The sequence below is a fragment of the Acomys minous genome (assembly GCF_964271855.1).
Source record: "Acomys minous genome assembly, chromosome: 2".
Taxonomy (NCBI): Eukaryota; Metazoa; Chordata; class Mammalia; order Rodentia; family Muridae; genus Acomys; species Acomys minous.
Window position 1 is genome coordinate 41,479,044 of NC_140484.1, and position 26,232 is coordinate 41,505,275.

The window sequence follows — 26,232 nt, forward strand, 5'->3', positions numbered from 1 at the left end:
TGCATTTCTAACCCATTCCCAGGCCTTTGATTCTGTTACAACACTAACAGAGTCATGGTGTGGTCTGGAGTCTAGATTACAGGAGAAGTTCTGTGATCTCAATGGGTCCAGGATTCTCTCATTTACAGTCTCAAAACACGGATTCAGATTTAGTAATTCTGGAAGGAAAGGGCTCCACAATTGTAATAAGCTCTGGGCATCACAGACATGGTTGATTTGGTCCCAATTGATTGGCTGCTAGCAAAGAAACTCTTGCAAGTGGAACTGTTTGTGAATTTCTGAGTAGTTAGGCATGCTGCAAGACTTCAATTTTGTATCAAAGATTTTCTTGTTTACCTGAAGCCAATGCCTTTTCTCATATTCCTTGCTGCTGTTTTTCTTTTAAGCCCAAGTTTATTCTTTCATCTACTCCTGTTAGCTATGAACATACCATCAAGTTGAGTTTAGTGTTACAAATACAGGTCAGAGAGTCAGTTTATTGGTTGTAGTTTGGGCTGCAGTTCTAAAAGCTGTAAAACAGTGGGCATTTTATGGACCCTTCGGTCTTGGTTTCCTTAGCTTTAAAGTGATGCGGCTATCTGCCTTAAATGACCTTTAAAATACTTCAAAACACCCAAAGATTCCATCGTATTAAATGCAATAACAAGCACAGCAAAAAGAAGCAATAAGAGTGCTGCCACCTTTGGGTGGAACATGTAACTTCACCTGGATTACACCCAACTTTTGAATCTGACATCTTGTAAAATTTTCATTTCCTGTAGCCCCAACACCTACTCAATGCTTATTCCTCATGATTGTAGTTCATATTGATTTTTCTTCAACATGTAAGCTCAGAAATAAAACAGTAAGTTTAATTTTAACATCATTGTCCTTACATATATTGAAATTGTACAGCTCAATTAAGTGCTCTGTGGACTTCCCCTCGCCATTTTATGATTTCCATGGTTTCAGAAAAGTTGAAGTACATTGATTTATATGCATATGAATTGAATTAATATGTTAAAGAGTAACCCAACATTCCCAAGAATGCTCCTCTGAAGGTCAGAACAAAAATAATGGCTTTGGATTAACATTAACCTCACTTTTGTCCATTCTCCCTTCTAACTGTGCCTTGGCAAGCCTCTTAACTTCCCTGTGTGTGTCTCATAGTTCTAAATTTCTCTAGCCTAATTTCCCTTTGTTGTTGAAGAGTCAAATAACAATAATTATAATGTTGTCAAACCCTTGACAAAGTTGGTAGAGAGATTTCCCAGCAGCCACTGCAAAGCAGCCTATAATGTCAGAACATTGGTGTCAGTGACTGTTTGCTCCATTTTTGATTCTCCAGAACTCTAGGAACCTCTGTTCATCATCAGCAATGGAGGTCAAAACTGTCTAAGACTTGCTGAGGATTAAGTTTTTAGGGACTAACTAGACTTTGTCACTCCAACCCTGTATTTATATGTTGAAGCCCTGACTCTAACTGTGACACAAGACTGTATTTGGAGTTGTTAAGGGGTAATTAAAGATAATATGGATGTAAGGGCATGCCTCTGATCCAATATGATTAATGATCTGATAAGAAGAGAAATTAGAGAGCGTTAATATATGTTCTCCATCACCCCATATCTGAGAGTGGGGGCATGAAAGCACACGAGAATGTGCTTGTCTACAGTGCAAAGAGAACCCTTACTGGAATCAGCAATTGTCATGCTAGGACTTTCAGTCTCCAGTACATAAAAAACAAAAGCATACCAGCAAAACCTTTCTATTGTTTAAACCACCCAGGTTGTGAAAATTTGCAACAATGTCCTGAACTGACTAACATATAAAACATAACTCAATGTTATAAACCTTGATTGGGATTTATAAAAGTATCATTTTTTTCTTCACCCATATTCTTTCCTATCCTGATATATAGAATGCTAAATCAATTGTAAGCATGAGATCACCTCCAATGGGATAGAAAAATGAACAAAAGGCAGTTTCTTTCGTCTAGCAAGCAGCTTCTATCTGCACACTTTCTTCCAAGTGTACAGTGATTTCAGATTGGGCAGTAACTGTGAATGAATACAACACAGGTGTGAGTGTGAGGAAAGTGTGGTTGGGAATTTTCCTTGACACCATCTGCATATGACATCCAGAAAGAAGACAACTGGCAGGGCCCACTGTATGGGGAGCCGTGCCCACGCACAGAAACCAGAACGCTGGGCTCATCACCCACCGTGGGCTTCATTCAGTTCTCCACGAGATCATTCTCTCATCACTGGAGACTCTTGTGATGGAAATATTAACTCGTGCATTCAGGAAAGGCTCCCAATGACTTTCCAACTATATTTGACCTCTTTGTTTCCTGACCATTTCTCTCAAGGCCCTCAGCTGTCGGCTGGTGCTGTATTCTGGGCCTCCTGATACTCCCACCAGTTGTTATTGGAAAACATTTCTCTATGAGGTTTTTTTTTTTTCATGTTCTGGAATGTTCTGTGACACAAGACACTAACCACTCTTGGTTCTGGATTATTCTTCCAAGGGTATTTGGGAAGATGATTCCTTCCAGAGTGAAACCACGTAGAGTCACATTCTGTAGCCTTTGGGTCCTTGCCCTCTGATGGAGCCTGAGCATATGCACATTTTGTTTGCCACTCCACACACTGCTCTGGGAATATGAGGAATCAGACAATCAACATGTTAAAATGCCTTTGCCATGCTAACACTTGAGCGACAGATAGAGGCAGGAAAATGGTGTATTCAAGACCAGTTTGGCCTACACAGCAAGTTCCAGGCTAGCACGCACTACACAGAGAGAGTCTATCCCAAAAAATAAAATAAAATAAAATAACTTAAAATCTGAGTTTAGTGAAGAATACGCAGACCCAGGGCCTAGGTAAAATCTTGGGCACCTCCCAATTCTTGATATCTACTCCTTAATACTCTGATGGCCCTCATCTTCAAAGTTTACTTCTGGGCCAGACATAGGAGGTCATGCTTGCAGCCCTAGCACTCAGGATGCTGAGAAAAGTAAGACTGATGTAACTTTGAGGCCCGCCTAGGCAACATAGTAAGCTCTAAGGCAACCTAGACTACAGAGTGAGACCTTATCTCCACAGAAGTCATTGATTTAATTTAAATTTAAAGTTTGTTTCAAATAATTCTCCTGCATAAAGATGTTTGGGTTTCCTTTTCCTCTAGATCTAAAATAGAGATGATAATAATGTAATTTTTTACTCATTTTGATTTTTTTGTTTGTTTGTTTTTGTTTTTTGGGACAGCGTTTCTCTGTGTAGCCTTGGCTGTCCTAGACTCTCTTTGTAAACTAGGCTGGCCTCTTTATTTTTTTTTAAGGTTGATATACTTATCAACTCATACCATAAAAGCCATCACCCCTAGCTACTGATATTCATTATCCTGTATCATCAGAGGAATTTATGAAAAGAACTGAGGTATTGTCAGCACATGACAGGCCCAACACAAACCTGCTTCTACCTCCAGCTAGCCCTATGGCTTTGCAGTAATTCGAAGCCCATGAAGATGGCACAGCTGGTCACAATGACAAATTCCTATGATTGCAGCATCTGGAAAATCATGAGGCAGGAGTTGAAAACTACCCTGGACTACTTAGTCAAACCCTGTTGCTAAAATATAAGCAAAAACAGGAATTATAACCTGTCACTCTCCCTTGCTCCAGGAGTCACTGGCCACCAGTCCCCGGGACAAAGGAGCGGAAGCTTGGTGGCTTGTGAGTACGAACAGAAATGATGACATCTGGGATCAGCTTCAGGGAGGAAGATCAGTTTTATTCAGGATGAATGAGGGTTATGCAGAACATTGGGGAGGGGCTGGGGCTTTCTAGGGTGGAAAACAACCGTTGGCTGGAGGGCTAAGGCACTGAGATACCTCATTTACATAGAGAAGCACGGAAGGAATCTCAGGTGCTTGCTGAATGGGTTGTTATAAGGAGAAAGAGAGTTGGACCTGTTATTTCACTAAGGACTACATGCTATTACTCAGGTAGAGGATGTGGGGATCTGGGATCCCCGAGCAAGGAAGAGGAAGCCTTGCTGACAAAGGGAATCCTCTATTTTGCACCAAACTCAAGGTGTTCTGTGACCTTAGAAGCAGGGTTTCCCGACAATAATTCTTATCATTTTGAGGAAGTGCTAGAAATAAATGTGATGCATACAAAACACATAGCATAATAAATATTCAAATCAGCATGAGGGGATGTTATTGTGGTGTCTTGCATTTGTATACTACCAATGTATACTATTCTATATTTCTTCTGTAAACTGGTAGCTTCATTAGGAATAAAAGCTTTGTTAAGAAGGCTGAGTATAAGTAATACACGTCTTTAACGAGATCTCTGTGGTTTTGAAGCCTCCATGGTCTACACAGGCCATGCAGAGATATAATAGTGAGAGTTTGTCTCAAAGGGAGAGAGAGAAAGAGAGAGGGGAGAGAGAGAGAGAGAGAGAGAGAGAGAGAGAGAGAGAGAGAGAGAGAGAGAGAGAGAGAGAAGAAAGAAAGGGGGAGAAAGGAAAGAAAGAGGGACAAGGAAAGAAAGAACACTAGTAAATTCATCTTGATGGCCCTCAAACAGCACAAAGTAGTCAACTTCTTAAAAATATGTATCCAAGTCAGGTGTAGTAGTGCAGACCTACAATCCCAGCACTTAGCAAGTAGAGGCAGGAGGATCAAGGCCAAGTTTAAAGCCAGCCTGGTTTACACCAGAAATTTTAGGCCATCCAGAACTGAACAGGGAAACCCTCTGTGCAGCAAACACACTGGTCACTCACTGCAGGCAGACACTGCTGTTTCTATTGAGGATCCATCAGGAGTGAGGAAGGCAGAACAGAGGGATAAACCGTTAGCTTTTATTTTAGGTATATAAAAAGATAATTTTAGAGATTAGAATTCCGGAAATAAATTTAGTTAGATAATCTGAATCAAAATGGAAAACTGCTATATCAGGCAAGTTGATGATTATTGTATTTAATACTTCTTTTGTAGTGTTTATTTATTTTATGGGCAGGCTTTGAGTGTATGTATGAGCACCAAGAGCATTCAAGAGCCCACAGAAGTCAGAAGGGGGCGTCATTGGATCCCACGAAACTGCAGTGGCAAGAGGTTCTGATCCTCCATGTGGGTGCTGGGCATGGAACCTGGATCCTCTGCAAGAGAACCTAGTGCTCTCAGCTGCTGAGGCATTTCTCCAGCACCAATACTAGCTTCTTTAAAATAGTCTTATTTTCTCTATTTTGTAGCAAGATAGTCATAGACAGTTTTTTTAGACATGTGTTTTTATTTGTGCATATTTGTCTGTGCCTGCTAAAGTGTAAGGGCCAGAAGAGGCCTTTGGGTCCCTCTACAGAAACTTCAATTACGGACAGTTGTAAGATGCCCGAAATGGCTGATGAGAGCTGAACCAGGCCCTCTACAAGAGCAGTAAGAACCCTTAAGCACTGAGCCATTTCTCCAGTCCCGAGCCCTCGACTATTTAAGGTTCTATTTCACTGGTACACAACTGAGTTATTTACACGACCTCTTACATTCTCATGTATTCACCAATGCTATGCAACTGCCATTTGCCTCACACACTTGTCTTCAGCCCCCTGTTCATGGGTGTGAGCTTTCTGGAGAGGGCAAGTCTCCAGGTTAGATGCACTTTTGGCATCTGACACTATAGAAAAGGTCTCAGCATTGTAAGTGTAGGAAGGGTGGAGGCATCCCGATGACCTCACACTTTCATGGAATGAATAGGTTTCCCCCTGATAACAGCTATTTTTGAAACACAGCAGCCAGAAGGGAAGGACCAATTTCAGGAAATCAACAGCCCCAGTACCCACTCATTCAATCATAGGCCTCAGGGCCCTGAGAAAATCATCTTGCTAAACCGTGCCTTCAAATGCTCTGACATTATGCAAAATGCATTGCTATCTCCCCGAGAGGTGTCTAGAAAGACAGAAACACAGTCATAATTGTAATTGTATTTGCAACCAGAAAAAATGAGCACAGAGATGTGTCAAATGGGGGCTTTTCTTCTCCCTTAACACCACTATGTATGAGAGGCGGCAGCAGCCTCAGATATTGCCTGCACTTTTTTTTGATAGGGCCCTATTGACAACAGAATGTCCTTTCCATGTTTATTTTTTTTTACTAGCTCAATCAACACAAAACATAAGCAACCGTAGACACCAACTTTCATTTTATACGTGCACAGGAGTGGTAAGAGCTGTCCAGAGAGTCATTGCTTTTCTAAATATCACAACCCTCGCCCCCAAATAAAATGAGAGTGGTACAAGTGCCAGGCCCTTCAGTCTTCTCCATCCCACACATAGTCCTCATAAAATTTTCCCCTAGGCTATTTCCAGACAAGAGAGACCACACAAGTATTATCTGAATCAAACTGAAACACACGTATTCGATTTTTTGACCAGTGTCATCACATACTTATGTCTGGATCTAAAAGGGAATCTCAGAGGTGGAGACAGGCTAGCCAAGGTGTTTCTTTGGTTAATCCAAACTACTCTTGTTTCATTCTCTGAGCAAGTCCCCAGTGAACTTGACATATGTAGCTCCTTTGCTCTAAATATTTCTGACCCCTTAGGATGATTAAAAGTGACACTGTCCTTATAATTCCCATGAGGCTTCTCTTTGAGGGCTCCTTCAAATCAAAGACTGTGGGGGAGGGTGTCTCTGCTCTGGCCCCCGATGGTACCAAGTTTCTGTGTCCTACGACTTGTCATTCTGTCCTGATGTTTCCCTCACAAGATTATGAGTTTCTTGATAAAATGAACTGTGTTTTAACGACCTTGAAAATACTAGAGCCCGGTACAGTACTGGGAACCGAATGAGCCCTTGTGAAGTATCCGTGGGAGCTGGGGTACCGTTCAGCATGTGCTTAGCATGTGAGAAGTCTCCAGCCCCACAGGAAGAAGGCAGGTGAAACTTTTTATGTCCTTTTCAGCAGCACATGCAAAAAACAAAAACAAAAACAAAAACAAAAAAACAGAAACAAAACTGGAATAACACAGAGAAGATTAACATGCCCTCTCTACAAAAATGCCATACAAATTCATGAGCAGACCTGTTTTAAGTGAAGTAAGTCAGATTCAGAAAGACAAACACCAGGGTCCAGTGAGATGACTCAGCTTGCAAAGGCACCTGACAATCCACATTTGATCCCCGGGACCTACATGGTGGAGTCAGAGAACCAGTTCCTACAAGTTGTCTTCAGAGCTCCACATGTGGGCTGCTAGAGGCACAGGTACATGTACACGTGTACACACACATACAAAACAAACAAATACGTACATAAATGTAAGGCAAATACTGCATGTTTCCTCTTATATGCGGAACCTAATTTTTGCTGTATGTATGGATGTGGATGTTTATACAGGTGTGTTTGTGGCTCATGAAACTAGGAATAGAGGAAGACACCGTAAAGAAGATAGGATGTAGAAACATAGTGAGATGCGTGTAACATAATGGAATGCAAATAACAGGGAAACTGAAGAGGGGGCTAACCGGAAGTAGAAAGAGAGCCAGCTGCAAAGGTGCATAGGGCACAGAGGCTGGCAGTGGAGGAGAGGAATGGACGAGAACAAATCATAACTGCAGGTGCACGAAGATGTAATGATAAAGTTTATTGCTTTGTGTTTTAACCTGAAAAATAGTTTAAAAAGGGAAAACCTTTCCTTCTAAAAAAAAAAAACAAAAAACAAAAAACAAAAACAAGAAAACAATATAAACAAACCAACAGGAAACAAGTAATCACGTCAGGAGCCAGTGAAAGGGCTGAGTGGATAAAAGGCCTCACCACTTAGGCCTGATGGCCTGAGTTCAAGTGCCATAACCCACGATAGAAGGACAGAACCAAGTCTCTAAACTCATCCTCTGATATTCATAGACAGACTCGGGTACCTTTCACCATCTCTAACACGCATTAATGCAAATAAGTTAAAAAATAAAGCATGGTATCACGTATCTCAAGGTGGCCTCGGATTCTCTACATGCCTGAGGATGACCTTGAACTTCTGAATCTCTGGTATTCATCTCTAGAATGCTGGGATTACAGGCATAAACCACTGTGTCTAGTTCACGTAGCATGGACACTGAGTCAAGAACCTTGTGCACAATAGGTGAGCACACCCATATTCCCGGCTGAAAGAAAAAAGAACTGTTAAAATGTCATTGCATCCTACTTCCTTTTCCTCCCTTCAACACTTTTCATATAGCCTCACTTGCTTTCTCTCAAATCCATGGGCTTTTTTCCCCCAATTGTTGTTGTTAGTGATGGTAGTAGTTGTGTGTGTGTATGTGTGTGTTTCTAAATATATAAACACATTCTGTTCTGTATGTATAATGTTACTTGTGTATACACAATCTCGGGGTTAACCACTTGGTATTGGATAACCAATATGGCAGCTCTTCCCCGGAGAAGGCTCTCTCTTCTGTTCTCAACACTCCTTGGTTGCCTGTAGTTCTTTGTCTGGGATGAGGCCTTATAAGAGAGATCCCCTCTTCCATGTTAGAGTGTCCATTACTGTTGTCCTTGTAATCTACAACACAGTTCCGCACCTGCATCTCCGGGGCCACAGTGGAAGAGGCAGCAGAAAGATTGGAAAAGACAACTGCTTGTTCCCATTTCCACAGCTGTCCTGCACCCTGGACGTGACTTGTCTCCTCACCATGTAGCTTTCAGAATCAAGCGATTCCTGACCAAGAAGCAAAAGCAAAGCTGTCCTTTCAGATGGAAACTGGTAACAAAGATCAAATACACATACAAGAGAAATTCACGGGAGAACACAGCTGGGTGTGCAAGGATTCACACACAATAGCATGACTTTAGGCTCAGTCATGATCATCCATATTAATTCAATCATTAGCAGGTGACTGTTAATCCTGAGTCATGGTCATCTACTGATGCTTCCAGAGAGAGCTGGCCAGGGTTAACCTCTCGAGATTTGGTCTTGTTTAAATTGGGCATTTGATTTGTTGTTTTGTTGTTGTTGTTGTTGTTGTTGTTGTTTTTATCCATTCCTTGTGAGCAAATTGGTTGGTTTAATAATAAAATATGTAGAACCTCTCCAGGAGATAGAAAAAAACACCTTTTATTTCTCAGAAAATTAATCCATTAAGCTCTGATTTTAGCATTGTGCTAGGGTTGTATAAACACTGCCCTTTGGTGGACGCTCAGTGAAGGGTATATGCAGAAGCTTTTAATTTTTTTCTATTTTGGCCATTTTTAAATAATTTTGACAGAAAAATATTTAAATATTTCTAAATAAAACAACTTCATGTAACATTAATTTCCTTTAAATTATTCAAAATATTAGCATAGTTTTAAAAATTAAAATCAGTTGTCCTGTTTTCTCTTAAAGGAGAATGTGTCACATATTCTGATAGTGTCTTGGAAAACATGTAGACAGCAACTAATTCCCCTTTCTCTTCTGGCTATCATCCTAGTACTTAGGAGTTAGAGGCGGGAGGATCCAGAGTTCTACACCAGCCTCAGCTATAAAGTAAGTTCAAATTCAAGGCCAACCTGGGCTACATGACACCCTGTCTCAAAAAAAATGTCCTATAATAAAAAGGTTTTTTTTTTTTCATTTATCAACTAAAGAGAAGAACCTGGCTTGATATACCTATACTCCAAAAGCAAACTATTCACAGAAACATTAGCTTCTGATTGAGCCTTTAATCTAGCACTCAAGAAGCAGAGGCAAGCATATCTCTGTATGTGTGTTCCAGGTCACCTTGGTCTACATAACAAGTTCTATCAGCCAGAGCTACACAGTTAGACCCTGAGAAAGAAAGAAAGAAAGAAAGAAAGAAAGAAAGAAAGAAAGAAAGAAAGAAAGAAAAAGAGAGAAAGGAAGGAAGGAAGGAAGGAAGGAAGGAAGGAAGGAGAAAGAAAGAAGGAGGCATGGAGGTAGGGAAGAAGGAAGGGGAGACGGGAGGGAAAGCAAGGTGAAAGAAGGGACAGGGAGCAGGAGAAAAGGGACAGGAAAAGAGAGGAGAGGAGAGGAAGTGAGGGAAGGGGAGGGGAGGGGAAGGGGAGGGGAGAGAAACAAGCTGAGTCCTACCCAGAGGTTCCTGTCTGCCCTTCCCTCTGTGTTTACAAACAGCTGTGTTTGTTTGTTTTGTTTTGTTCAAGACAAGGACTCTCTGTGTAGCCCTGGCTGTCCCAGACTCACTTTGTAGACCAGGCTGGCCTCAAACTCATAGTGATCCACCTGCCTCTGCCTCCTGAGCTCTGGGATTAAAGGCATGTGCACCACCGAGCTCTACAAACAGCTTTTACTGAACCAGCGCTATCACTTTCTGAGTTTGAGAATACCAGGTCAGATCCCGTTCTCATACAGATAGGGGTGGGAGTCCACTATCCTCGCCCCCTTACTTTGCAAGATGCATCAAGACCGTGTGAAGAGAAAAAAGGCCTAGCAAAGTGGAAGGCAGGCCTGAGGATAGGAGCTTGCTGAGACTGTATAATGGAAGGACCATCTTCCCCTTCATGCAGTTTGGCTGATCTTTACCTGACTGAGCCCTACAAGGTCTTTATGTTATTAACCTCTTTTCAGATGCCCATTCTGGCTTCCCCCTCCTCAGCACACACAGGAAAACTACATTATAAGTCCTCCTCCACACTCCATTAGCAACATGACTACCTATCCTCTCTACACGATCTACGGCACATGAATTGTAGTTACTGGCGCACCCGACTGCCTTCCTCTTTTGGCTGTGATTGCATTCCTTGTGGGCAGGAAGGACACATTATGTTTCCCAAGTACCCACAAGGGAGGATGTGTGACGAAAACAATGTGTTGTTGTATAGGTGGGATTCAAGGGGACAATCTTTTCATAAACAAAAATTCTATCTATGGTCCTGAATTTTCATGGTGCTTTATTTTCCACTGAAATGTTCAGGCTGCTGCTGTAACTTACATGGTAGAATGTTGTGCACAAAGTGGCGTGTTCAATTCCTGGCACATTGTAAATTGGACACGGTGTCATATGCTTTAATCCTCAGCACTCGGGGTTGATGGAAGCCAGATAATGAGATGCTCAAAGTCATCCAGGGCTGCATAGTGAGTTGGAGGTCAGCCTGAGATCCATGACAATCTGTCTCACACACATACAAAAGAAAAATGAACTCCTTTGTTACCAAAGTAAAATGCAAAATGTGGACTAAACTAATTGAATATGTAGTTTAAAATATAAACATCATTACCTCAGGAGGATTTGAAAATTATATTTCCCAAGAAAACTTACCTGCAACCCATACATAGTTAGTTGCAAACTATTCAACTTCTTTTTCTTTTTTTATGATCATGAACTCTTTATGGTGGTGGTGCTCATCATGACAGAGAGAGAGGATCTTGTTATGTACCTCTAGCTGGCCTAGAACTGCATTGGCAGACTGACCTCAAACTCACACCAATGTTCTTGCCTTGGCTTCCCTAGAGTTTTGACCCGTTATTGGGTGTTTTTCTAGCCTGGGTGATTTCCGCATTGACTGCAGAGGACATAGCTTGTATTCTTTAGAATCTGTGCTTTCCAAAGCTGAGCAAAACTCTCATCCCTGGGATGCTCTTTATCTGCCACTTTAAAGACAAAAGCTGCCTCTGTGATGTTCACCTACATTGAACAGATGTTTCACTTGGCTTTACATAAGCAAGCAATTCTCCCAAATCAAGACTTGCTCCCACCAGTGCACTTAATTAATACGGCAGCTAATTAACAACTGTTTATTGAAGAGCAGGCCCAATGCCAAGGGTTGAAGATACACCAGCAAAGAGACAGATGAGGCCCCTGCCTTCAAGAAGCTCGCGTAATTCGGGGAGTACGGCCACACTGATTGATGATAAACATCCCAGCACAGTTAAGCGATAGCCAAGGTAATAGAAAAAGGATTTCCTGTCTGGAGAAAATCACAGTTAGGTCTTTGCTTTATTGAGTGACTGGCTGGGAGCCAGAGAAAGATCGGGTTGGAAAGATTGTTGTTGGAAAGACTTTGTCGTATTTAGGTAAACCAAGTGCTACTCACTCTGATCTTCCGGGCTACGGAACTAGACGATCTGAACCAGCACGGGCAGCTGGCGGATCTCACCTATAGCCTGCTACAAAGCTGTACGGCATGTATTGGCACGGAGGAAATCTCCTCCTCCCCCCGTTTGTCTCTAAGGAGAAATACATGTTAATATATGTAATGAAACCTAAACGACTAGTTGAAAGGCAAATAGGGCACGCTTATTTTTCCATGACAACCTGACAGAAGTAATTCCGTGGCTGGCTGGCTGACGTAGGTGCACAACAGGTGTGAGAACTCACCACGCAGCTCCCGCTGATTGTGAAGTCACACCACTGCTAGCTTGCTACAACCTTTACTTGTTCGTGCCCCACCTGTACTGTTGAGGCACAGTGAGTTCACAGTTTTACTTAGGTCTGATGTCACTGTGAATGGAGAAACCAAAATAACTCTCTTGAAAACATAAAGACTAATGCAAAAAAAAAAAAAAAAAAAAAAAAAAAAAAAAAAAAAGACAATGCATTCTAGCTAGACTTCGTTGCCTGGTGAAGACTCTGTTAAAATTTTATCTTTTTTTTCCTAAAAATTATGAATTGTCACAGAGAGAAAGAGAGAGTCAGAGTCAGCTGTGGGCATGAGTAAAGGAGCATCCCTCTGCAAAGCCATTAGAGGAGACTAAATGGAGCACTTTTCTAAACCCTCGGTGGCTGCTGTGTCTACATCCACACACCAGCTAACCTAAAGAAGAAGCTACACTTTGGGACATAACAGATTCATGACCTTGAGAATGTCTTCTGCTCTTAAGTGGCCGTCCTCTTGGGCATACTCTATACATCTTTACATCTGGGAAAGCGAGGAGAGAGACAGTTTGAATCTCACTGCTCAGTTCCTTAGTGTGAGGCAGCCAATATTTCCCATTTTCTGAACTCTAGGCAAGATCCCCATCTCTCTCTCTCTCTTTTTTTAAACAGATACTTGTTACCTCTCCTTCCTGTGGCCTCGAATGTCTTTTTTTTATATTGAAAATAGTTTCTTCTTTCATGCATTACATCCTTACCACAGTTTACCCTCCCACTACTCCTCCCAGATCCTCCTACCTCCCTTGTCCTCCAGATCCACCCTCCTACTGTTTCCTCTTCAGAATAGAGCAGGCCTCCAAGAGATGACAGCCAAACAGGAAAACCAGATACAATAAGGCAAAGCAAAAGTCCTCATACTGAGGCTGGACAAGGCAACCCAACAGGAGAAAAAGAATCCCAAAAGTGGGCAAAAGAGTCTGGTCTCATCATTAGCAGTCTCATCAAAACATCAAGCTAGCAGCCATGACCACATATGTGCAGAGGACCTGGTGCACTCCCATGCATGCCCAGAGTATGCTGGTTCAGTTTTTGTGAATCCACATGAGCCATGCTTAGCTGGCTCCGTGGGTCACGATCTCCTGGTCTCCTCCATCCCCTCCAACTCCTACAATATTTCATCCCCAATCTCTAAGAGGAGGGACCCTATAGAGACCTCCAATTTAGACTCTCTCTCCACCAAATGTCTGGCTGTGGGTCTCTGTACCTGCTCCCATCTGCTGCTGGAAGAAGCATCTCTCATGATGATGAGACAGGGCACTGATCTGTGATTATAGCGGAATCTAACTAGGAACAAATGATTCTTAGAAACTCTCTTTGATAACACTATAAAACTAGAGCAAAGAAGAAAGGAAGGAAGGAAGAAAGGAAGGGAGGAAGGAAGGAAGGAAGGAAGGAAGGGAATCGAACAGTTGCATTTATCTGGGTTGTCTGGAACAAATGAAGGAAAACCTTAGTCCTTAGGGTCATACAGCACCCGACAATGAGGCAATTAGAAACAGCTCTTGTAGGCTGGTTAAGAATGTGTACTATTCTTGTAGAGGACCTGAGTGCCATTCACAACACCAACTTTGGGTAGCTCACAGCCACCTATAAATCCAGCTCTAGGAGCACCTTACACACACACACACACACACACACACACACACACACACACACACTGTTAAAATACTAATAATAAGATTTTATAAAAACAAAAATCTTAAAAGTAAAAAAACACCCACTGTAGGGGCAAATGCTGAGCCTTCCTAGAATGCTTCACTCTTCATGCAGATTTCTGGAATGCTTATAAATAGGGAATATTCCCACCCTATGTACTAGGGTTGCCCCTGCCACTATTACTTGATGTCACTTAGACCCACCTCCAGTCCTGTGTTACACAAGACACATGAGGGTCAAGACATTGCCCAGCCTTACCAGTCTTTAGAAAGGAAGAATATACTGAAGAGGCACTGGGTTCTTTATAAAGCTGGGGAGGAACACTGGAGGCATCTTTGTTGTGTTCAGAGATTCTCTTTTCTGTCAGGCTAACTCAGTTTTTCTCAATAGTATCCTTTTTCGCTTTGTTCTGGCAAGAAATTAGTCATAATTTAATATAAGTAAAAGATAATGATCCTTTTAATCCTCTTTAATTGTTTATGAAAAGACCATTTAGTTCCGGATGTTCAAATGTTATTGTTTGCCTTAATCTGTGATTAAAACTATGCATAGAATTTCTATGATTTCAGAAAGAGAACTCCCTCTTGTGGAAACAGCTGTTTCTGCAGCCAGTTCTTAGCCTTGGAATTCCTTGATGTTTAGAATCTCCTTTTATAAGAAAGTGACTGAAATCCAAAGAGAAGACACATGGTCTTAACTGGATGTTCACCTGGCTAGTTCTTGAGTCAGGGTCAGTATCCAGGGCTCCTGTCTCCAACTGAGACCTTTCCCTCTACAAGTTAGGGCATGAAGAAAAGAAGAGAGAGAGAGAGAGAGAGAGAGAGAGAGAGAGAGAGAGAGAGAGAGAGAGAGAGATCATTCCTTTTCTTTCCAACCCCACTTTCGGCTGCCATTCTCTGGGCAACTTCTTCCATATAAAATAATGTTGGTGTGTTTCTCTATGATATTGAAACTTTTCTTTTCCCAGAGGGTACTCCTTCACATCCTGCAGTGGTTCTAATGCAAGACAAGGATTTTCTTCATTCTTCAGCCACTATGTTTCATCCCTGGGATGCTGGGGGGATGCTAGACAGGGATGCTGCCTCCTGTCTAATTCTCTTCCATTTGCCTGATAGTGACCAGAAATAAGGCTTTAAGCAAGGCAAAAGCAGGTCCAGAAGTGCACATTACAGTTGGGCTTTCTGGAAAGGTCAGGTAGTAATTGCTACAAGCATGTTATAATGCCATTGTGCCTACTGCTCAAAATGTGTTTGTGGACCAGGAGCACCAGCATCACTTGGAAGACTCCTAAAATACATGAATATCTTAAGAAATTCACTCCAGGGCCCGAGAGCAGTACACTGCTTGCTTAGAATGCACAGGGTTCAATGCCACCCACTACCCACCCACCCTCAATAAAAACACACACTCTGATTGAAGAAGGCTAGATTGGGGCATTTCTCACAAGCTTTCAGCTGATGCTGATTCTGCTCGGTACAAATTTCTCATAGATCAGCAAGAGTATAGAGCCAACTAAGTTTCCCAGGCCAAAGCTAGGTATGGTGACTTGGGCCTGTAATCACAGTGCTGGGGAGGCAGAGGTGGAAGAATCGGGAGGTCAAGGCCATCCTCGCTATGCAGTAAAAGTCTGGGGAAAGGTTAAAAAATGATACCTAGCCAAACTGTCATTTAAAAGCCCCAGTTGTTGGTTGTGTGGCTGAATACAACTTGAAAGTTATTCATCAGGGCTGAAGAGATGGCTTGTCACTTAAGAGTGCTTACCACCCTTCCAGAGGACCTGAATTCTGTTCCCAGTACCCTTAATTGGTGGCTCACAACTGCCTGAAACTTTGCTCCAAGGTATCCAACACTCTTTTCTGGCCTCTGTGGGCACTGTAACACATGTAACATTCACTCACATGCACACATAAACATAGTAGAAATAAATATTGGCTTCCTCAAGAAGTTTCTCATCAAAGAAAAGCCAATGATAAGCTCTTAGATTTCATAAACTCAAAAGAAAGGTGCCACCAACCTCCCAACTCAGCCAATTAAACTGTGCTCAGCTCTGTGTAGACTTATATCAGAAACTAAGTAGGGTCAAATAGAATAATTCTTGGATTCTAAAATATACTCCTCATGTGTCACATATCTTACCTCTATGTCTATCACCTAGCTGACAGCATATAAACAAAATGTTTCTTCTTGAAAATAAGGTTAAAGTCCAACAGATTTATACACCCAGCCCCTACTAGTTGCTGTAGATATAAATCCATAGCTTGCCATGACACCAAATTTCAATAGTGGCCTCCATCAGCTCATACCTGCATTTGTCATGGGTCAAAGAAAATTCAGGAAGTGCATAGTTTCCTAGAACAAAGAGTATCATGGAACCTTATGGGGTGACCATTGTGGAAAAGAAAGCTGAAAATTGAAACTAAGAATCAAATACCAATACAGTGATTCTGCTGCCATCTCAATAAAAGCAATGCCTATAATTACATATTCTCAACAGTTTTAACTGACCTGTATGTTGATAGGTGCTTGTCATATTTAAAATGCTTCATATGTATTAACTAATTATGAGCCATTGCCTAAGTTTTACATCTGTGATGGTGATGAGTTGACTTTGGAAACAGTCAGTCACTTTTTAATATTATGTATAAATTCTTTCAGAATTTCACATGATGCATTTTGATCCTATTCACACTCACTTCCTCCATAACTACCCCACTCTGCTGGCTTGTGAAATAGAGCAGTGTAAGAAGCCATATCTACTCAGAAACCTGGAAAGGACTGGACACAGGGAGAAGAGACTGTTGACACAGTTACAGAGGTTCAGCTGATGGCATGGAAAGCTCTGAAACAGAAATGGCCAGTCAGAAATGTCCCAAACAGAGGCAAGGGGCTAAGAGTTTTTCCCTCCCCAACCAAGGGCTATGGACCATTCCTTGAGCACCTGGGGCTATTTCCAATAGAGACTGCAGTGTAATGGTGCCTACAGAACCTAAGCATTCTGGAAAGGAAGCCAAGGAAATCAATGCCTTGGGCTTCTCTTTAAAGGAGTAAGAGGGGTGTATCAGAGCTGCACACTGCAGCATCTGCTGTAGGGATGTATTGCAAAAAGTCCTTGCTGCTTCCTCAACCCTAATGATATCTTTCTGTGGTTGAAGCTGCTGTCTTACAGCATCTGCAGAACCATCTGGAGTGAATTTAAACATGCTTCTACCAAGATCTTACTCTCTGATTGAATCGATCTTAAGTACAATCACAGCTCAGCCATCCACGCCTACTCAAAGAGATATTCGCAATCTAAAGGGCCATAATGTCTCAATGTGTGAAGTGCCTCAGGATTATAGTTGGTTGGCATGGGACAAGACTACAGTGAACAATGGTTTCAGTAAGCCCTGCTCCAAAGGGATTGCTTGGAGATGGCTAAGGAGAGTGAGGGAGGAACGGAGCCAACATATTAGCATGCACACTCCACCTCCCTCACACTGTCATTTCCGTAGACTTTGCTGCTGAGTTTTATTGGCTAAATTCTAAATCACTGAAGCTTATGATTTGGGTTGTTTTTTCTTTCTTAAGCCAATGGTTTGTCTCTCTTTCTTTTCATTTTTGGTTCAAGGTCTGCCTCGTGTCCTGGTGCTTCTATTCACCTAGCTCTTGTGATCTAACAGAGTTGACTAAAGTATAGAGTAGTGGGCATAGAGCAAATCTTTAATGAGTTGCACTCAAAGTACCTCACCCAAACATGCCATGGGATGTAAGAGTACAGCAAAGTACACTCTCCCCTAGGACAGCCCCACCGTAGGATGTACTCTGTGGCATTGTGTGTGGTGATTATATTTATGCACATTTAAAAGGTATTCTAAGAAATTTCAAATGCACAGAAATAGAAAATACTACCCTTCATTCCTTAATCATCACAACAGTACCCTTTAATCTAACCCATTTATTTCATAGTTCAACAACCATCAGTATATGGCGAACTTCTTTCACTAATAACCATAATTTCTCTCCACCATCTCTCAATTCTGCCTTATTTTGAAGCAAATCCCACATGTATCTTTTAATCCATAAATACTTCAGAAGAGCCATACTTTTTAGTGCCTGTCAGTATTGCTAATTTATCAGCACATCTGCAAAGTGACATGGACTTCGTGTCACAAATGGAAGACTGCAGAATTATTCACTTTATCGGCAGTCTTAGACACCTAGCACACACTTGTTGATCAAGGAAGAAAATAAAATTACATATGTTCTTTTTCTTTAGAAGTTTTAACACACACACACACACACACACACACAGAGAGAGAGAGAGAGAGAGAGAGAGAGAGAGAGAGAGAGAGAGAGAGAGAGAGAGGAGAGATGCACGCAAGCTCGTGCATGCTATTTCCATGCATTTGAAATTTCTCAGAATACTTGGTACATGTGCATAAATATGATCACCATACACAATGTAGGAAACAAAAGCATATAATTGGCTACCATATATCTTGTGTCTTTGTGAGGGAAGAGAAGCCTAAGCTTTGGAAAAACCCATTTTAAGTTTTTTATTATTATTGTGCATGTATGACATGCATGTAGATAATAGGCACGTATGTACCATCCAAGAGTGCTCATACTAAAGATGTGCACTATCACATCCAGCTGTTTTGGTGGTGATGGGTAGCTCCTGGCTCTAACTTGGGCCATGCTTGTGTGACCAGTGCTTTTAACTGCGGGCCCACCTCACTAGCTCCTGGAAAATGCTTTTTTTTTCTACCATAGGCACCTTGAGCTGAATTTTGAAGATCTATTACCAAATTCTGCAGGAACTGAAGAAAGTTCCAGGTAGTAACAAGGACTATGAAACTCCTATCTTACATTGCATATTAATGTCCATGTGCTCATCCATAGAAATGATCTAGTTTGCTTTCCTAAGGGAGACATTTAGCACCACATTGATGTGTGGCTACAGTCCCAGTTTCCAAAATGAATCAGACCAGGAAGGGGTAGCTTGTGTACTCATCTGTAATCCCTTTGGGAGACTGCACCAGCTTGTGCCTTGAATCCATAGCTCATCTAGAGAAATTCTTAGTAGACGCTGAATGGAAGGGGATGTGTGTGTGTGTGTGTGTGTGTGTGTGTGTGTGTGTGTGTGTGTGTGTAGGAAAACTAGAGAGTACAGCTTCAGAAGAGGGCTCAATACTATTGTCCTCACATAACTGTGAGTAGCTATGGCAGAACACAAAAAGAAAAGAAATTGATAGCACACCAACAAAATAGATTAAATTACAGATTTTTAATTTTTTAATATGTGCTCCAATTAAAAACCCTTTTAAAAACTTAGAAGGTAAAAGTGAAATACCATTCCCCACACAGGACCATCCTCGGGGGGTATTGTGAGTGTTTGATACTTCATAGTCTGTGTATTAATAAAAAGAAGGTATGTTTACTTTTGTTGCAAAGCTACTATATGACATAACACATTAAAACCCTTTCTATAAGTTGGTTTATTTTATGCTTAGAACAAATTCGTGAAGTAGAGTCTAGATTTATTCTCCTTTAACAGATAGAGATGTAGGGAAAAAAATTTAAAGAATTTAGCTCCGGTCACACAGACACCCCAAGTAGCTTTGGAAGTTTAATGTGAGTGGTGTTGTTTCAGGGTGTTGAGTACTCCTTGCCAGTATGGAGGTTTCGGCACCAATGTGATTTCCCTCAGAATCGGGTGTTCTCAGCAGTATGACTCAGGCAGCTGGGTATGGTGGCTGTACCCTGTAACCCAGCTGGTGGAGGTGCAGGCAGGAAAACCAAGGTCATCGTTAGTTATATAGCAATTCTGAGGTCAACTAGAGTATATGAGACCCTGTCTCAAAAAGTAAGAAAAGGAAGAAAAAGAAAAAGAAAGTAATATGAGGAACATTGAGAAAGCCTCTTGGCCTTAACATCAACAATTAATAAATGGGACCTCATGAGGCTGAGAAGCTTCTGTAAGGCAGGTGACACTGTCAAGAGAACAAAGCGACAGCCTACAGACTGGGAAAAGATCTTCACCGACTCTTCATCTGACAAAGGTCTAATATCCAAAATATATAAAGAACTTAAGAAATTAAACACCACCAAACCAAATAACCCAATAGAGAAATGGGGCGCAGAGCTAAACAGAGAATTCTCAACAGAGGAATATCAAATGGCTGAGAAACACTTAAAGAAATGCTCGACCTCCTTAGTCATCAGAGAAATGCAAATCAAAACGACACTGAGATTCCATCTTACACCCATCAGAATGGCTAAGATCAATAACTCAACTGACACCTCATGCTGGCGAGGGTGTGGAGAAAGAGGAACACTCCTGCATTGCTGGTGGAAATGCAAACTAGTACAACCACTTTGGAAAGCTATCTGGTGCTTTCTCAGAAAAATGGGAATAGGGCTTCCTCAAGACCCAGCTATTCCACTCCTTGGAATATACCCAGAGGATGTACTACTACACAACAGGGACATATGCTCAACCATGTTCATAGCTGCCTTATTCATAATAGCCAGAACTTGGAAACAACCTACGTGTCCCTCTATAGAAGAATGGATAAAGAAACTGTGGTACATTTATACTATGGAATACTACTCAGCTATTAAAAACAAGGAATTTCCAAAATTTGTGGACAAATGGATTGAACTAGAAATTGTCATAATGAGTGAGTTCACACAGAAGCAAAAAGAGCTAAATGGTATATACTCACTTATATCGAGACACTAGTCCAAGGTGTACGTCCCCATGAAAAACTGTACCTACCAGAATAGTGGGTAAGAGCGGAGGACATCCTATTGAAACTTTAGGTGTGAGAAGCCTGGGAGAAAGAGTAAATGGAAGGATCCAGTGGGTCCTGGAAAACTACAGGCGAGTCTGGGCCCTCGGGTCCTCCGCAAACTGTGGCAACAGCCAAGGAAAAAATAGGCAGTAAAAACCTTGAACCCCTACCCAGACTAGCCGATGGACATTCTCCACTGTTGAGTGGAGAAGGAGATCTAACTTTCACACAAACTCTGGTGCCCCATATTTGAACATGTCCCTTGGACGGAGATGCCTGGTGGCACTCAGAGGAAAGATAATAGGTCACCAAGGAGAGACTTGATACCGTATGAGCATATTCAGGGGGAGGAGGTCCCCCTCAGACACAGACTTAGGGGAGGGGAGGGGAGTAGGGGGGAAGTGGGAGGAAGGGAGGAATGGGAGGATACATGGGATGGGCTAACAACTGAGATGTAATATGTATAAATTAATAAAAATGTATTAAAAAATGTAAGTGCATAATCTTTATAAAATGTAAATAAATAAAAATTGTTGCCAAAAAAAAAAAAAAGAGAGAGAGAGAAAGCCTCTTGGGAAATTCTTGGCCTCTGTGAAGCTCATCCTGTGTGAAATCCTTTACCTGTCATCTCTTGTGAGCAGAGATCTACAGGTGTTTGAGTACTGTTATCTACCACAGCCTCCCCAGATTGCAGAGGGGAATGGCTGTGTGTGTGTGTGTGTGTGTGTGTGTGTGTGTGCGTTTTGTTTTATATTCCATCTATATAAAACTCTTTTGTGGCTATGAAATAAATGGGGAGATAAAAGTAACACATTTCAAATAAATAAACAAAAATAACTAAAATATTAAAATGAGGTAAAAATGTTTTATGTAGCTGGCCATGGTGGTGTACACCTGCAGTCCCAATACTTGGGGAAGCAGAAGCACGTGGATGTCTGTGAGTTCAAGGCCAGCCTGATCTACCAAATGAGTCCAGGACATCCAAGGCTATACAGAGAAACTTTGTCCTGAAAAACAAAACCCAAAACAATTTATTTATATATGAATATGGATGCATATGTGTGTATGTGTGTATATGCGTGTGTGTATGTGCATATACATAAGTATGTAATTGGTTGATAAGAGAGAAAAAAGAGAGTAGATATAGCAAAATAATGATCACAAGTTGGAAGCATAAGAAAATTGTAAAACACTATTTTATTGTCCTATATAATAAATTGTATACTATTTAAAATGGGGGAAATTTATTTTTATATACATCTATCTCTCCCTTTAAGTAATTAAAACTTGAAATAAAGGATATGTCGTAAGCTTTCAAAAATCATGAATTTTCTATAAACCGTGCTGCGTTCCAATGTCATTGCTATTCCATTTTATTTTTATCTTGGAAGATTGGAAGAAAATTCTATATTTAAATTCTGTGATAAGCATTTTTAGTCTTGTCTGTATTTTGAGCATTTATAAATGCTTTTAACAGTGAATGATATGCCTTCACATCCATGGCCTGCCTTGAAGTCCCAGAAGGTCTTTGCTTCACTGATATTTATCTGACATATTTAAATAAAGTGGTTATTTAGTCCACATTTGTAGGGGGATGCATTAAGATTTTTTTTTAAAAAAGGACTGAAGATTGCAGAAGAGTCTATACTAAATTATGTGCTGCAGTGCAGACTTACACAGATTTCTTCAATTTTGCATAGACTCATACTTCCTTCATGCATCCTAGAGCCTCCAAACTGTCTTTTCTTTAAATAATGCAGTGAAGAAATTAAATAATTAAAATGGCAGGCAAGAAGTATTAAAGTAGAAAAAAGGAGGCAAGTGAAAGGAAAGAAACGAATCTTTTTAGAGAAAATGATATGAACCTTTTAAGTGCTCCTCACACGGTGGGGTGACCCTCGGGAATCAGAGCTTGGGAAAGCAACTCCTTCCTGGAAAGAAAATTTGGGGTTTTTTTAGTGCTGATCACTCAGTTTTAATAAGGCTCCTGAGGTTAACGATTAGACTGTAGTGTTTTAATTTAAAAAGCATTTTTTGAGACAGGATGTGACAATGAGGTGCAACTTGGCCTTGAATTCAATGGTCCTCCCGCCTCATCTTCTCCAGAGCTGGGATTATAAGCATGTGTCACCACACTTGGCCTGAGTACATTTTGATTACTTCATTTGCTTCATTATTTATTTTGAGACAAGGTCCTATGTTTCAGCCCAGCCCAGACTGGAACGCCCTGTCTAGCCCAGGCTATCCTTAAGCATATTGAAGCTCTCCCAGCACCCTCTGCAGTGCTGGGCTTGGAGATGTGAGCCCCCATATTCAAATGCTTTAGGAACCCATTCTTCTGGATGCTTGAATTTACTGGAACTTGGTCCTGCCCTCTGGTCATTACAGATGCCCTGACCTGTAGTTTAGGTGAGACTGTATTGGAAGGCTGGGCATCAGACGAAAGTCTTTAAGGGGAAGGTTCCAAGCATCCTGTTTTTCTCCCAAAGCGTTGTCTGCTGCATATACTTAAGAGCAGGAGCTAATTTAAAGAGATTTTAGATGTCTTAGGGAGCAAAGCATTCCTTAGCTTCCTTTCCACTTTGCCTTAATCTAATTAAGAGCCCAGACCTCACACTTCAGTCAGAGTTAACTGTTAAAGCTTAAGGGGACTTACAAAATCTTACAGAATCTCATTGGTTGAAGACAGATTACTGTTCAGCCTAGATAGTGTTCATTAAAGAGTTAAACATCCCCCCCCCACACACACACATCAAACAAATAAACAGAACAAAAAAGGTTCTAAAATCTCCAGATCCCTAGGGAAAGTCACTGACAAAAGTGTACCAGATATTTGAATCCTGCAATGATATTGCTCAAACCCAAACCTGAGAATCTGGCCTTTAAAATGTATTACAAGTTCTAGCTGCTACACAAAATTCCTGATCTGTTCCAGCAGAATCTTCTTTGATGAACTTTTTGGATGACTTCTCTCTCAAAGTTAGTACTTGGCAGTGACAATCTGAGAATCTGGTACAATCCCAACTCAATTTAAGCACTAAATGTTAATGGCTCAAAACCTTTGAAAATGTGAACTCCTACGTTAGCTGTTGAGCTAGCATCAGCTGACTGATAGACTGATAAATGGGTAGATGGATGGATGGATGGATGGATGGATGGATGGATGGATGGGTGGATGGATGGATGGGTGGATGGATGGATGGATAAACAAATGGATGAATAAATAGACAACAGAAGCAACTAAGTAGGTTGTAAGCATTATTGAACCATTTTACTTGTTAAAGTTCCTTGTCTGGTCCCCTTAGAATGTGTCTAATTATGAGACCTAAATGCTGTGAACTGATTCTGAGGAAAATGTCTAACACACATGCAGACTTTATTCCTTATTTTCTCTGAAGTATTTTTTTACAACAATAAAAAAATTATAAACAACTTAAATGCCTAACAGGAGAGCTTAGTAAATTATTATACATCAGCCCGATGGAGTGTGTGGTCATTAAAATGATAATTACAAAGACTGTGGAGGCATATTCATACCATATATTTTGTGAGAAACACAGGACATAAAGCATATACGTGCTGAGTTTACAAGGTTATAAAGATAGGCTGTGTTCAGCCTGCTTCAAGAGAGGACTATCTAAACATGCAAAGGGCTGTGTTTTAGCAGGGCCAGTGTCATAGCTCTCTTCTTTTCAAACTATTTTAAAAACATTTCTATTATTTCATTCTGACGAAAGTGAGGGTGGTGAAGGCAGAGTGTGATGGGTAGAAACTGTACAAGGAAGACTTTGAGAGTGTTTTAGAATAATGTGAGGTGAAAAATTAAAACATGCCTCATCACAAACAGTTATTACTATTATTGCTGAAGCTGCTACTGCTATTGTTGTTGTTGTTGCTGTTACTATGACTACGACCTACTACTTATGGCTGGGGCTCCTATATTCTAGGCTGGCCTCAAACTCTCCAACACCTTGAGCTTCTGACTCTCCTGCTTCCACACCTTATGAGTGCTTGGATTCTTGGCATCACTTTGAATCTTTTCTGTCATTATCAAAGTTCTGCTAACAGCTAGGTGTATTGCGCATGTGCAAGTACGTTTGTGATGCAGAGGAGTCAGTGTTTAAAAAGTGCTGCTGTGGGAAAACAGCTGTGATAATGGGAGCCACTGATAGAATAAACATGGACGTGAAGTCTTTTTTTTAATAAGAGCATCCATCATCATATGAATTCCAACAGACTTCTCAATTGTTTCCCTTAAACACAGGGTTTCGTCATCATCCAACTCATCAGTCTATCTGCAGGATCTAAGTAACTAGCAGCTCAATTCCACTTTCAGCCTCGAGACTTCTGGGCAGTGTTGATTTGGATATCTGTCTGGGAGGAGAGCTGCGGGTTTACTGGACTCTGAGGTGGAGAGAGATGAGGAGGAGGAGGAGGAGGAGGTGAGAAGAAGTGCCTTCCAGTGACAGACATGGGGAGGCTGTGAGGGAGCCCTCCAGATCCTTCTTCCCACTTGACAGCAGGACTTTCCCACAGAAGACTGGCAAGCAGTAAGATGGGACAGAAGGGCCTTTGGGTTATGCTTATCTACCAAGATGCTTACCTTAGTAGGATTGTTAGTGAAGCCGGAGTTCGGGGATTACCGCACACACAAGATTCAGAAAACGTGTGTTCCAGCCCAACCGCCATCACCCGCTTGCTGTGTGTAGCCGGACAAACAATTCCACCAGCCACTTCACATTGCTTTAGAGAAACTGGCAGCCAGGAGAGCATTAAAATAACGACCATGCCTCTGTTAATTTGATGTGTCGCTGTGAGGAGCAAATGTGACAGCGACTGGAAAGGACTTTGAAAAGTTTATGTGAAAGCTGTCAGAGTGCTCTGTGGGTATTAGCCATCAAAGTCATGCAGGGTCATTCTTTATCCAGTCTGGGTGATTTGCTGTCACCCTTAACACACACGGGTTAGACAACTTCCCCTTCTCTTTGATCTAAATGGTTCTGGGAAATTTTGCTTTGAATTTGTATGTAGGAAAGATCCTGTTCCTGCTTGAACACTACTTGGCAGAGGGGTTATCATTAAACACACAGAGAACGAATAACAGGAAAAACTGCAGCCTAGAAAGCCCAGTGGAGGTAAAGGGGCTACAAGATAATAGAATATTGATTAGATAATTTGCCTCGGTGTCATTAGTTTCCACATATAACTGAACCACTTCTGAAAGTTACATCTCTCAAATCACAAGAATCAATCTGCGAAACCCACAGCTCCCCCAGAACACACTTGGCCAGAAAAATGGTTTTTTTTTTTCAAGTGTGCAGGGTATTAATTGCAATGTCAATTCCATACAGAGCCAGTACTTTTATGCAACCACCAGTGCAACCTTGATTATTGAACACATCTTTGGGTGGCCACCTTTTCACTGCAGACTTAA

The 26,232-nt window shown here is 41.3% G+C and overlaps 1 protein-coding gene across 4 annotated transcripts in view; it reads left to right on the forward strand.

Moving 5' to 3' along the window:
• The window catches only part of LOC311590769 (uncharacterized protein), a gene marked incomplete at its 3' end in the record, with an annotated part of 119,918 nt that extends 93,886 nt beyond the window's left edge, over positions 1 to 26,032 (forward strand). For 2 of the 4 annotated variants that reach the window (XR_014776979.1, XM_084770030.1), the window contains one exon: positions 25,063 to 26,032. Coding sequence is in view for 2 of the 4 variants with exons in the window: in XM_084770030.1 (XP_084626156.1) it covers positions 25,063 to 25,110 (48 nt within the window). Of the gene's footprint in view, positions 1 to 8,631; positions 8,739 to 9,444; positions 9,501 to 11,735; positions 11,872 to 25,062 lie in introns of those variants that run through there. The other 2 variants (XM_084770029.1, XR_014776980.1) reach the window with 2 other exon arrangements.
• Positions 26,033 to 26,232: the final 200 nt, after the last annotated feature.